General features: G+C 50.8%; 1 protein-coding gene across 18 annotated transcripts in view; it reads right to left on the bottom strand.

Moving 5' to 3' along the window:
* The window catches only part of LOC149371704 (prostasin-like), a 58,022-nt gene extending 50,463 nt beyond the window's left edge, over positions 1-7,559 (bottom strand). For 3 of the 18 annotated variants that reach the window (XM_089565950.1, XM_089565953.1, XM_089565949.1), the window contains exons 1-3: positions 6,885-7,532; positions 3,810-4,010; positions 612-713 (exon numbers count right to left, since the gene is read on the bottom strand). In XM_089565950.1, coding sequence (XP_089422076.1) covers positions 612-713; positions 3,810-4,010; positions 6,885-6,963 — 382 coding nt within the window. In that variant the 5' untranslated portion in view covers positions 6,964-7,532. Of the gene's footprint in view, positions 1-611; positions 714-3,809; positions 4,011-6,884 lie in introns of all 18 variants that reach the window. The other 15 variants (XM_089565961.1, XM_089565956.1, XM_089565954.1 and 12 more) reach the window with 13 other exon arrangements.
* Positions 7,560-13,211: the final 5,652 nt, after the last annotated feature.

Below are 13,211 nucleotides of genomic sequence, written 5' to 3'. Positions count from 1 at the left end.
CGACCCTTTTATTTGGCGCCACCCTTCGTGCAAGAACACTTCTGATTCCAGGCGTTCTTTCACAGGCGGTATATACGTCGCTGCTCACGGAGCGGCAGTCGCTGGGAATCACGGGACACAAGCATCGCGAGAAGCAGCGTCAGCTGAGTGGAAATAAGCACTGCGTCGCTCCTCGGCAGGCGATGGGTCTTAGCAGGGGCCAAGCGAAAACAGCGCTGCTGTGCTGCGATATTCGCAGTGTCGGCATCAACAGACTCGCGGGAAAAGTGTATCTGAATTTAAGATGCAGAGCGCAGTGTGGAGACAGGCCGCGGGTGTGCAAAAAAGCAGTTCCCACGGGTGCAGGATACACTTGCACCACAAGCAATGACTGCTGTAACAGCGATGCCCATGTTTTCTTCATTCGTCCGCTGACACCCACTTTTTTTTTCTCAACCGCAGTGGCGTAAAGCAGCGCTATTTGAGCGCTTGTAAGAACTCAGTGCGCATCTTTCTTTGGAAGCGAGAAGCGTTGCGTGGAGATGAGCTGTTGTTAAACAGGCAGCAGTGCGGTGCAAGAAGCCAAGAGGCCAGGACAGTCCGCGTCAGACGAGCATGCGAATACAACTTACGTGTGCCGATATGTGGGCCTCCGAATTGCGATCCTAGACCGGGGATGCTTTTAAAGATGTCATCTAACACGTTAAGTGGGTTCACTGGGCTGATAAAATCCCCTGCGTGCAAAAGGAAAAGGTAGCGAAGCTGATTGGTCCAGGTCTTTTTAAAAGGCTGCGTCAGAAAGAGCGCCTTTCTTTTCTGCCGCGCAGTTAGGCGCCGCATTTAAAGAGACGACCCACACGTGTACAAGTTGGACAGATGCCATGCTCGAAGATAGAGGGGAAACGGGATTGTTAATGGCAAGTGAAAAGGAAACCCCGCAGAGAGACTGCGCCGCATGTCCAGTTTTTTGTCCTTTGCCAATGTCCTTTGGCTCTAAGACGCTGAATGAATACGAATCAACTATTTTCATTTTTTGAATTCCTTCACAGAAACGAACTTGTATTTCAATGTTGTCACAGTGTAACGTGCGTTGAAAATGCCGCGGAGAAGAAAGCCGAAGAAAAAAATGCGAAAATTTGCCGACAAAGTTGGGGAGTTTGCTTGTTGTTGCTATACAGTGTCTCTGTCACCGCAAAAAAAAAAAAAAAAAGGCACCGATTCCATGGCCGAGCGGGCTAAACGCGATGGGGTTTAGGAAAGCAACGCGCTACTGCACCACTGCACACATTAAGAAGCGATGAAGGCTCCAAAACATAAGTGCATAGCTGTTGTTAGTTGGCGTGCTTGCATTAATAAATCGCTCGGAAGGCTTCCGAAAACGCGCTTCAGGCAAATTTCAGTGAATGATCTCGACCGCCCTGCAGTGGGCGAGCCTGCTCCTTCGCGCTGGAAGCTTTTTTCCCGACGGCGCAAACTTTATGCACAAAAAGCACAGCACACTGTGCGCAGGGAGGCAACACCACGCTTTCAGGAAAGTAACGCCAGGGAAAGGTCGCCGCGCGTTCCGAGATTAGCGCCAGAGCTAGAATGACGTCAGCTGAGAAGTGAATAGGCTTGGGCGTGTTGGTAAAACATTGTAACTAAAGAAACATAAGAGCAGACACAAAAAGACGACGACGAGACAGGGACAAACGCTGACTTTCAGCACAGCGTTTATTGCGGATAGGAGCATATCTGAATCAGGGAAGGCAAAAACAACAAAAAACCAGCGCAAAAGTTGCCGACAAACAGCCAAGCCACATGCTAAGCTAAGATTTTGGTAGACTGGAGTGCCTAATGAAGCACAAAGATCCCTATGTGCCCTGCAGGAGGGAGGTTGTCGACAAAATTCCACTCCCGTGTGGTAGGCACTAGATAGGCTAAACCGGCAGATGTTTGAAAGTTCGTCTTTAATAGCACCATACAAAAAGTCCGTAACATTGTCACAGACGGCCATTCGGCTGCGAATTGTAAAAAATGCGACGCGTAGCCCCCTTGCCATCCCCTGTTCGATAAGGCGATCACTTTGTAACGACGCCGCAATGATCTGACGAGGGAAATCGTGGAAGCTTTGGACATAGCTCGGTTCAGGTGATACATGTGTCGGTACAGCCGTCTGTGGCATTATCAAGGAAAGATCTTGAATTCTCGGCTTAGCACGTGGCTTGGCTGTTGGTCAGCTACTTTTACGCTGTGTTTGTTTTTTTTCCCTTCCGCTGATTCAGAAGGGTATAGATGCTCCTCTCCGCAATAAACGCTGCTTGTCCTGTCTCGTCCTCGTCTTTTTGTTCCTGCGCTCGTTTCTTTAGTTATGACGTCAGCTGTCGCGTAACCACGAGGACGCTCGGTTTTTTCCTTGTACTTCAAGACCTGCACCTCGTTAACCGCTCGTTCCATGCAGAACGTGTCTGCGTTAAAAAAGAGACTACTAAAAAAATAAATTGCTCGCGCACACTAAGTAATTATTTTAAAGGGAGAGCGATCGAGAAAGAAGGAACAAGAGGATTGCTTCTCGGATTCCTCGTTTTTTTTCGATCCGTGGCCACTTCGGGCATGCACGCCCACTGTCTGTGGGTTTCTTTTGTCCGGCAGACACGATTCAGTGCCTCCCCGCCTGGCTCGTTCTCTTACTAAAATGAAATTGTCTCCAGGGAGCTAGGACAGACATCATGAGGACCGCATAATGAACTGTAATCGGATACAACTCAAGAAAGAAGCGGAACTCCATCCAATGGCTTCGATCGATTTTCATGACGCCCCTCCGCGTTTAGCTGCCACTTCCTGCGATTTCACGCCTTAAGGAACAAGGAGATCGGTCAAGGGGGAGTCGGTCGACGCCTTTGGCTGGAGGGGCTCCCTTGAGGGAATCTGCCGCTGCGTTTTTGAGTTGTATCTGACTGTAGAACTTTTGGCCGTTTCGTTGAGTGCTCAGAAATTCCGTCTACATTCTGCACGGTTCCAGCGTCACGTTCACGTGGCACCGTTGCTGCAGCTGAGAGGTGTGCAGACCGAACCGCGGGACGACGCATGCCTTCCAGCCAGGCTGGGCTCGAAGCTTCTTCCACCGATGTGTACGCCCAATAGCCGTGCCACACGGGGATGTATGCTGCACTTCATATTTGATGGTATTCGCAGCCTGCTGAGCGTCGCCAAGCGCGATGTGCATACTCTCGCGCTCAGCGCCCTTGCACGAAAGCGGATTTATTGTACAGGCTAATTAACAAGAGGTGGATACTTGCTATCTTCTCGAAGTAAGTAACTTTCCAGATAATAACTTATCGAGTTATACCTGTTCCTGCGCTTACATCGTTTGCTGAGACCTTCTGCACGAGTTAGTAGGCGCCGCAAAAAGCTCTTCGTATTCACAATGAAGTTGCTTACAAACATTATGCAACGTTCCTTATGTTAAGAGCATTTTTGAGCGGTATCGCCATAATGACATTTAACAGCAATAAATTTGAGCGTATGGCACTGGACTGCTTTAAGGTAATCATATTAATGGATTCAAAACATTAGAAATTTGTCATTTCATGTGAACGTCTAACGGGGGTATAACACTATCAGCCTTTTATAACTTCCACCATGGCCAGCAGACGGTCGCAATAACGTTTTCAACATGTTTCATTAATGAGCTTCGAAGGACTCTACTTCCTGACGGAGATAGTACGCCTGACTCGAAGCCGCTTGCCGTGAGGTCAAGCACCGACGGCCCCTAACCTCACCCACGCAGGGGACGGAACGAGGCTTGACTTCGCGGCACGTGGCATGTGATGTCTGCGAAAGACGGGCACCTTGTCCTCCACCTCCTCTGTGCGGTCGTTCCATATGCGGGCAGCACACGATGGGCGAGAGGAGCTCGACGCCGCAGACCACGGGGAAGTTGAGCCGGATGATGCCTCGCAGCGTCTGTATGCACTTGGCCAACCGCATGCACGTCCCGTCCACGAAGCCCCGGCCGAAAGGATTCTTGGCCTGGCATGGGCCTCGCTCCACTGCCGGAGGAACCACCGTGACGCACCTACGCGTTTCGCTCCTTCTTCGACATATCGGCTAGGGTCAACACTCTCTCTCATGCCGGCCTCCACAGCAGAAGCCGGTTGTTGACGTATTGCCATCGTCATCAGGTCCGTCCAAAGAGTGTTTGCATGAGGCACACGCAGGGCGGAACTCAAGTTACCTATATAGCTGTGCATTTCACTCACTTCTAGAAATTGCGGGCTAGAAAAAAGAGAAATCAGCGGCCAATTTCGCATGTAAAATGCGTGCTCGAGTTCTGACTTTTCGATGCTGACGTCAAGGGGAGTTAGAATCAAGCTGCGGGGATTTTCAAACGCAATTTTCGAGGAAATAAATGCGACAGCCGGACAATTGCGCCAGCATGGCAAGAAAGAGTCGTGCTTTCACGACCAACAAAAACTGGCCATCGACGCCCCTTTAATGCTAGAGAGGCATCGCTGTTTATCCAAGCTCTCAGCGCAGCGGCAAGAGAGGGTCTGTTCGGACGCATGACACATCAGCTGTACAGCGATACCATGTTCACGGCTGACAGCAAGCTTTGTTTGAGTATTTGTTTTCTATTCGCCTACTCTCAGAGTTTAAACATGTACGCCATTTTGTATTAGTTCGCTAGTCGTCACAGTCCCCTGCCTCGCTGTGGCATGTCGCCTGAGGTGTAAAAGAGCCTGCCAAAAGTGGTCAGGGCAGCCGCATTCTATTTATTTGCGTTGGTCACATTGGAGACCACCGCAGTGATAACAGACTAGACGGAAGAAGAAACCATGTGCGTCCTGCCCGTTTCTTCTCGCGCGTTCCTCGGTCGATTGCGCCGCCATTGAAACAATGTGCACCGCTACGGGATAGGGCCTAAACCAGCGTCATTCATTACAACGCTCCGGCGCCGACAAACGAAATGAGCGACTCGAAAACATCGTGTTTGGCTTTGCTCCAGAGGCGTGAGAGTAGCCTGTGACATAAACCGAAATCTTTGAGAATCGCTTCGACGGGCCGCTTTATGGCGGTGGAGCCTTCATTCGCTAATTATGTGGGCAGTAGTGCAGTCGAAGTTACTTGGTGCACTTTTTTGCGCGTTGCGATATTTATCAGGTGTTTCTGTGAAGCAGTCAAATTGAAAACAGAAAGAAAAGAAGCGTGTGTGGAAGCCCGTTTGCCCGAAGATGCCGACTGAACAGGATATGCGTATGTTTTATTCGCCCAGCTTCCCTTCTTGGGCAATTTGTGAAATACGAGTAACAGTGCATGAGGTCTCATGCTCCGATTGCAAAACTCAGCGAGGGAGCGCGCTTTCGTCGAAATTCGCTATCACCAGCTACATTTGTTTATTGCAGCGAAGAAAACTTCCCCTTTGCACGCGGAAAGGAAGTGCTTGCCCTCAACAGAGAGCTCCTTGTATAAAGTATAACCGCTGCAAAAACCAAGTCTTGCTACTACTGCTATGTGTGGGTGCGACACGTGGGTTATGAGGAACGCCGTAGCGCAGGGCTCTGGACGATTTAGAAGACGAGCAGTGACATATCGCACTGCACACGAGCATCTTTATGTGATCCGGTGACTTTGTGGTCAGCAGCTGAACGCCGAAGTCATCGTCACAAGCGTTGATGAGAACGTGTTGCCAAACGGCGTCCTTCTCGGCGCGTCGCGTGAGAGACCTGCTATTTGCCGCAAAGCTACTCAAACCGTTTCGCAATGGACAGCTCTTCGCGAAACTATTCCGTGGGATGAGTCGCGCGTGTGCTTTCATGCAAATCACTTCGCGTGGGCACCCCTCTGTGCCCAGCCGGGGGGACTCCCGTACTGGATGCTGCATTTACCAGTAGCGCTGCTATCGATTCGCACTATCGCACTATTTTTTTTCCTGCTTGTTCCTTGCTTATGTTTTTTGTCTCATTTTTTTCTCCTGCGTTCATCATCTTAGCTCTTGCAATAACGAAGACAGTTTTTGTATTACTGATTCATTTTTTTTTTCAGTTTAGTTTCGAAATGCATTGTCCTATTGACATGACAGAGTAGATTGAGACCCTAGGTTGTGACTCTGCTGCACCACTAACGTATCGCAGGTTATTGACATGACAGTAGTATGTAGACGCACATTGCAAGCAACGAAGATGTCCAAATTCGATGAAGAGTTACAATGGACCACTGTGAAGAACTGAGGCCGCCGCTGTGGCTCCACCGATCAAACTGGTCAAGTCAGCCTTGGAAGTCTTCTTCAGCCGCCGCGGTGGCTCAGTGTTTACGGTGCTCGGCTGCTGACCCGAAAGACGCGGGTTCGATCCCGGCCGCTGCGGTCGTATCTCGATGGGGGCGAAATGCTAGAGTCTCATGTACTGTGTGATGTCAGTGCACGTTAAAGAACCCAAGGTGGCCGAAATTTCCGGAGCCCTTAACTACGGCGTCCCTCTAGCCTGAGTCACTTTGGGACGTTAAACCCTCATTAACCAAACCACTCTGAATAATTGAGTTGAGGTTTTGCTCCCATGAACATGTGAGAAAATGGCATTCGATAAGAAGGGAAATATAAAAGACATATGACTGTGAGTTCTACAACGCAGACAGGCAATACAATTTTGTATCACAACTTCGAGCAGGTTCACAGCTTGATCTAAAACTGTGTATGCTTACCAAACTTATATTTTTTTTTTCACGCATAATACCACGGCGTAAAGACTGACTTCTTTCATTAGGATATCAGTGCACGTGACAGGTATACACGCTGTAGGCACCGTTTTGAGTCAGCTGTCACCAAAGCTATTTAAGCAGCGCGTACTCTCTCAAACAAGTCATAGAGCCATAAAGTTTGCCAATAAAAGAAACAAAACAATGAAGAAAGGAGCAGGCACAACGCTCACCTTTCCCCAAGAGGTGCGCATCGCAGCGGAGGTTTAAACCAAGGGCCAGTAGGCCCACGGACAGTACGAGAACTCGCATTTCGTCGCCGGCGTAAGAGACGCAGACGTGTGGTGCTAGCGAGAGCGGACTGCCAAGTGGTCGCGGGTTTCCCCCCTTGAGCAACTGCGAAAGCGCTCTTCTCGAAAAGGGCGCGTACGTCGTCGTTCTCCTTGGCGCGCGCGCGCATCTCCCTCTCCCTCAGCCCGGGGGAGGGCAACCGGTTGCAGAACGCAGCGCGCGCGAAACGATGGGCCACTTTGTCACTTCCCTTCGGTTGCGGTGTCCGGTGATCGGCTGTCGCACGGTGCCTCAGATACTTTCACACTCTCCCCAATGTGACCATTTTCGTTCCGGCTCATTCCCTCGTAGACACAGCTGCTTTGGCCGACCTTCATTCAACGCTTCACCAGCAAACAGCTAGTGGAAGCCCACTTTTCGTGTAGTTCCCATTCCGATGCCCGAATGCAGTTTCTGTAGAATAGCAACCCTTTAGCGGCTTCGGGCATCCCCGTTATCCGCGTGCAGTGTTGGAGTGGGGTTTCGTATGCAGCCACGGTAAGTGCCACGTCTTCAGACATCTTGTGGCAGCATGAACCGGTAGCGGCTACGGAAGAGCGCGGCCGCTGCAACGGCGCGATAGCGCGACGAAGCGGAGGTTGCTCGCAAAGGGGGACTGCCCTTCCGTTCGACGCTTCGCTCGCTCTCTGGCGGCCGCGTCCTTGAAAGAAAAGGGAGCGGAGGAGGGCCTTGATCCTAACTACTGCCCCAGTGATCGCGGGCCTATAATGATGTCTGCCAAGTGGAGGTTGTAGCACTGCCCCCGAACCGGCTGGCCGACCATGCGCGTGGTAGGCGTGGCCGTGACTCCCATCCTTGGCTCTTTCTCTCTTCGGTGCTTTCGTCCCAGGTGAGGACGAAAGGGCGATGAGCCGCGTCAGTGCCCGCTCCATTAGCGCCCACCCTGTTCACCTCTCGTGGCTCATGAACGAATAAAGCAAAAACTGCGCACGCTGTTTCACACTCCAGATTGCGGGCCGGGAGGGGTACGTTCATTTGTCTTTGCGCGATACTGCACGTTTGCGGCGCAGTTTGCGTCATGACATCTTATAATGTTCTCTGGTACTAGAAGGCTAGTCTGTCTGACGCCGGGGAACGCTATCGCAATTAGAATTTTGAACCTAGTGTTCTGAGAAGGTGTCGCTGTGCCATTATGTGTGTGTTTTGTGTTTTATGGCTCATAGGTGGCTTAGGCCATCATGCGCCAAGCACAATGCATGCATGAAAAATTTCTGCGCTGAATTGTATAGAGATGTGAAAAATCATCGGTGGTGTAGAGGTTCTAAGACGTTAGTACTACCTAGTGCTCTCATAGAAGAGAAATTTTTTAAATGGCTACTAGTAAAAGCTTAAAGAAGGGTTGGGTAACCTCAGCAGCTATCCTTGGCTGTGCAAGGATGTCGAGGCTCCAACGACCCATATAAAGAGCTCAGCCTCCTTCTCAAGAATGAGAAAGTGGCTGAGGGCTACCAAAATACGAGCAAAGCGGCTGGTAAGAATTTAGAGATTCTCGAGAAATCCTGCTTCTCTTAAAAAGCTAAAAACACAAGACATGTCAACGATTGCATTATCCCCTAAAAGCAGTGTTGGATGAAATAGAATATGTTCGTTATAAAATTTAATATTTCTTCCTTAGTTTTTCAAGTTTCACACAAGAGAATAAGATGTGGTTAATCGTTAATTCATCTCCACATTTTTCGCAAACAGCTTTGTCTTGCTTGGTTAGCAGGAAATTGTGCGTAAGGTGTATGTGGACTATCACCGCCATTCAGTGTTCCAAGACGCATGTTGACGACGCCAATCGCCCAAAGTTGGCGCACAATTTATTTCACTTGAAGTATAAAGCTTAGCAGAGATAATGCGGGGGATTCCATGCTCAAAAATTTCGACCAAAATTAGACGGATGCAAATTTCAAGGCAGATCCTCTTCTGCCCTTTGCTCTCTAGTGTCGGTGCGCGACGCATAGCACGAACAGATCGCTGCGTAGCTGCCTCGCCGTGCCTGTGTTGCTCTACACATGCAACACTTTCACTGTCTGCGTTGCTCCGTGGCCAACATTGAACCAGTAGCCCGCCTTTCTTGCGTGGGCTGTACTTTACCTCACTAACTATTCTGGGTTGATTATAGCAACAACTGTACGTTTTTTTTCCTTTGTGGTAAATAGCGATGATGTAGCAAATCGAAACTGTTCAGGGATCACGTGCTGAAGGGTTAGGTTAGGCTTATGACATGGGGAGGAAAAAGTGAGCAACTTCCGTCCCGGCTAATTGAAGATCGAAACCTCCGCTCAATCCGTAACTCATACATCATCCGTTGTGAACGTAACTGTAGGAGCAATTGTTGTGTTGTGTTGGGTTTAATGGCGCATAAGCGGCTAAGGCTATCATGCGCAAAGCACGAGGTATAGAAAAAAGTCTTCTGCAGAATCTTATAAGTGAAAAGCGATCGGTGGTGTAAAGGGCCTAAAATGTTACTACAGCTTAGAGATGATGAAGGAAGGAAATTCTAAAAGTATTCACTAGTAAAAGCTTTAAAAGAAGTTGGGTAACCTCTGTGACCATCCCTGGCTAGGCAAGGATCTCGAGGCTCCCAGCCAATAGTAGCAGGAATTGGTGCTAGCATCTGCAGTAGAGAAAAAGGTGTCTCTCCTCCTCACCCTTTATCCCTTTTGAACTTCTAACCTGCGCAGCCGTTGCAGCCGCCGCACATCCGTTGCGTGTTTCGCTAACTTCGTCAGTCGCGCTGCTTTGCGTCGCCGGTGACACTTTGGCGTCATGTTCCCTCGTGCGTTAGTGATGTCGGTGCTGCGACATTACAGCGGTGAAATTGCGAAGAGTGCAGCGAGACCGGCACGGATACGACCGGAACTGCTATACCTGCGCAATCTCTCTCGGGAGCCATCGCTCATTTCAGCGCCGTGGATCACGAACTATGATTTAGTCCCTGCTGTCGACGAAAGTCATCGTGTTTTATCCGTAGATGAGTCGGCACATCGTGGGAACCGATTATGCAACTGCATGCTAACTGAATTCTATTGGTGTCGCATATATTTGCCTGGACAGTGAAGGCCATTGCGTGGTAGTGGTTTGCTTTCACGCGTTTACATAAATACTAAACAGTTTTTAGAATTATCCGCGATTGTTAGTCACACCGTGCATTCATTAAATTGCGTGCACTCTCTACGCACAGAATGACCCTTTTATATTTTGTATTGCAGGGAATGATCGCACATATATTGCATGAGTGATGCACGAAATGGTGTACTGAAAATGCCAGCCGCGCCGTTTGAGATTGCGTCCACACATTACCTGTATTGTACGGAATGCTGCAACATAGACATATATAGTGTATTTTGAAAAATATATCGGGATCTCGGCATCGCGCTCCGGCGGCGTTTGGGAGGTCTTCGTTATATCTGCTATCAGCAACCTTCCCCCCTGAGGTCGCCGCTTTCAGTTTCCCCGGCGCGGGCGCAGATGGACCGGCCCCGCAGTCCATCTGCGAAAGCCTGGTGGCTGGGCGACGTGATGCGTGCGGGAGACGGAGATCGGGGTCGGCGGGCAGAGGTGGTGTCATGGGCAGCAAGGTATTCCTCTATTTCGTGGGGTCGCTCACCGAAACGGGGACAGGGAGCGTCACGTGGGAAACCCCGGAGGCCGATTTCACGGTAGGGGCAACGGCCATACAGGTGGCCGGCTTCCCCGCAATGGTAACAGAGCGGCTGCTGGTCAGAAGTGCGCCAAACAGCCGCCTTCCGGGCCGGTGGACGCATGGCAGGTCCTCGCTGGGGCCGCTGGTAGAATGACGGTGGCGGATGCGGTTGGCGGCGGCGGGTGGTACGGCAAGCGTTGCAGAGGTGGCAACTTGGAACGGAGAGCCGCGGCGTAGCTCATGGGGCGTGGCTCCGGCATGACTGGAGGAGGCGGTGACAATGCTTGGCGTATCTCGCCGCGCACTACTTCGTTAAGAGCCGCAGCCGTCGGATCAGACGAAGCAAGGGTCAGTTTCTGGAGCTCTTCACGGACCACCACGCGTATGAGCTCAAGCAACGATGAATTGTCGCTTGACACGCTCAAAGAAGCAGCACTGGCGCTTGGCTCACCGCACAAGGAGTCATTTCGGCGGCAGCGCTGCTGCAAGGCCCGCTCAATGGCGGTCGCCTCTTTGATGAAGTCGGCTACCGTCTGCGGGGGATTTCGGACCAAACCAGTGAAGAGTTGGTCCTTCACACCTTGCATCAGGTGGCGGAGCTTCGTGGATTCCGCCATGTCTGGGTCAGCGCGCCGACAAAGACGGGTCACGTCCTCGGCGAACATGGCAACGCTCTCATTAGGCTTTTGTACGCGAGTGTCCAGGAGGCGCCGCGCACGATCCCGGCGGTCCGTGCTTGCAAAAGTTTTCCCGGACCTGCTGGCGGAAGGTATCCCAGCTTTGGATATCGGCCTCTCTGTTCTCGAACCAAGTCTTGGCTCCGTCTTCGAGGGCGAAATACACGTTCCGCAGCTTCTGCGCAGGGCTCCACTGGTTGAAATCGGCAACCCGCTCAAACTGGTCAAGCAAGTCTTCAACGTCTTTAAAAGTGACGCCATGAAAGCTGGCTGGCACGCGGGGTTGCTGAAGCGTCAAGTGTGAAGCGCTAGCCTGCGCCATGGTGATATGCTCACCAGGTCGATGAGTGCGTGCCTCTTTGGGGAGGAGACCAAACTCTGGGACCAGTCCCAGGAGGCGGCGGCTGCTGCGGTGAACGGGCGTGCAGGCAAGCGGCAGCTGGTCGGGACTCGATGAGCGGCTGTCAGAAGGGGTCCTGGACAGGGGACGTCGAGCCCGCAACCTCCACTAGTGTCACGTAGCAGTTGCTACAGGTAGCGCCGCGTCTAGACGGCAGAGGAACGCCAACACCGAGAAGATACGACAGCAAACCGAGACGACCAGGGTGGAACTTCTTCTTTTCCACATGAAAATGGCACATGTTGTTGTTCACCTCATAGAATGGCACATACCCACGCAGGGGGATTGGCCAAGGTACGGTGGTGAAAGCCAAGGTGGTATATGCGCGGGGGAAAAAAAAACTAAGTAGAATAGTAGAATGATTGAAATGAGAAAATATATATGAATTGTTAAAATTTTTCAATAAATAAACAAATTAGATATAGCAGGATGATGATGATGATGATGTCCTCAGATAACGTACGTCCAGTTTCGTCTTCTTCAGCAGCGAAAAGCGTGGCTCACGAGCTGCGTGCCGAACAGCGGCTATTGTTGTAGACGCGGCAATATCTTTTAGGCTGAGAGTAACGGAAACGATATGTGTCAGTAAAACCATGGAATATATATATTCTCTGTTCCCCGCACATTGAACCAGCGCGGCTGTTGCCGACCAGCAGCGCAACCAATTTTAACTTGCCACAACAGCAAAGCAAGGGTGTGCACAAACCCAAAGTAAGGCGCGGGCGAGGCCGCGTTCAGAGCAGGCGGACAAACAATACATCGGCCCACTTTCCCTAGCGGGTCCGAATATGGACCAGTCCGCGCCCGCGCGTTTTGGCCGTAAGTTGTCATGGAGATAACTCGCGCACCTATCGTTATGGTATACCTGAAAGAGGAATTGACGCTACCGTCTCCAATTCGTGGCGGCTGGGAGGTTTTACGAAGTTTCACCTGGCTGCTTATTATTTATAAATAAGGGAAAGACGCGGTAGCTGTCTCACTCAGCGTGGACGCCTGAGCCGCCATGTGACAGGAGGAACGAAGGGATGAGAAAAAAATTAGTGCATGTATGGTCTGTGCCAAAGTAACAAATCGATGCCTTTGTTTCTAGCCATGGAACACTTATGGCACCCCTTAAGAAGGCCAACTCCCGTTGCTTTCTGAACATTTAGTAATCACATGAAATTCCTTAGAGGCCCATTTTTCCGTTACAAAAAAAAAAAAAAAAAAACCTTAGCACTACTGGTCGCATTTTCTGGAGGTGGGGTTCGGAGTCGCTGTTTCTGCTTGACGAAACCGCGGTCAAGTCGACGCCCGTTCCCACAACCAGGACAGGAGTGTCGTCGACAGAAGGAGTTTGGTGACGGACGAAATATTTTTGTTTTAACTTTGTACAAACGTGGGCTCGGCAGCGTAGCCAAAATGACAAGCACTTATCAGTTTCAGCCCCTCCTTCGTGCAGGTCCTCCAGTCGGCCTGCCTTCAGGCCTCGACCTACGGTATGCTGTGTGCTGCCACGGAG

The sequence above is a fragment of the Amblyomma mixtum genome, chromosome 1 (genome assembly GCF_055824585.1).
Source record: "Amblyomma mixtum isolate Tamu chromosome 1, ASM5582458v1, whole genome shotgun sequence".
NCBI classification, from domain to species: Eukaryota; Metazoa; Arthropoda; class Arachnida; order Ixodida; family Ixodidae; genus Amblyomma; species Amblyomma mixtum.
Note: the sequence above shows the minus strand (reverse complement) of the source record. Positions and strands in the feature narration are given on the sequence as shown.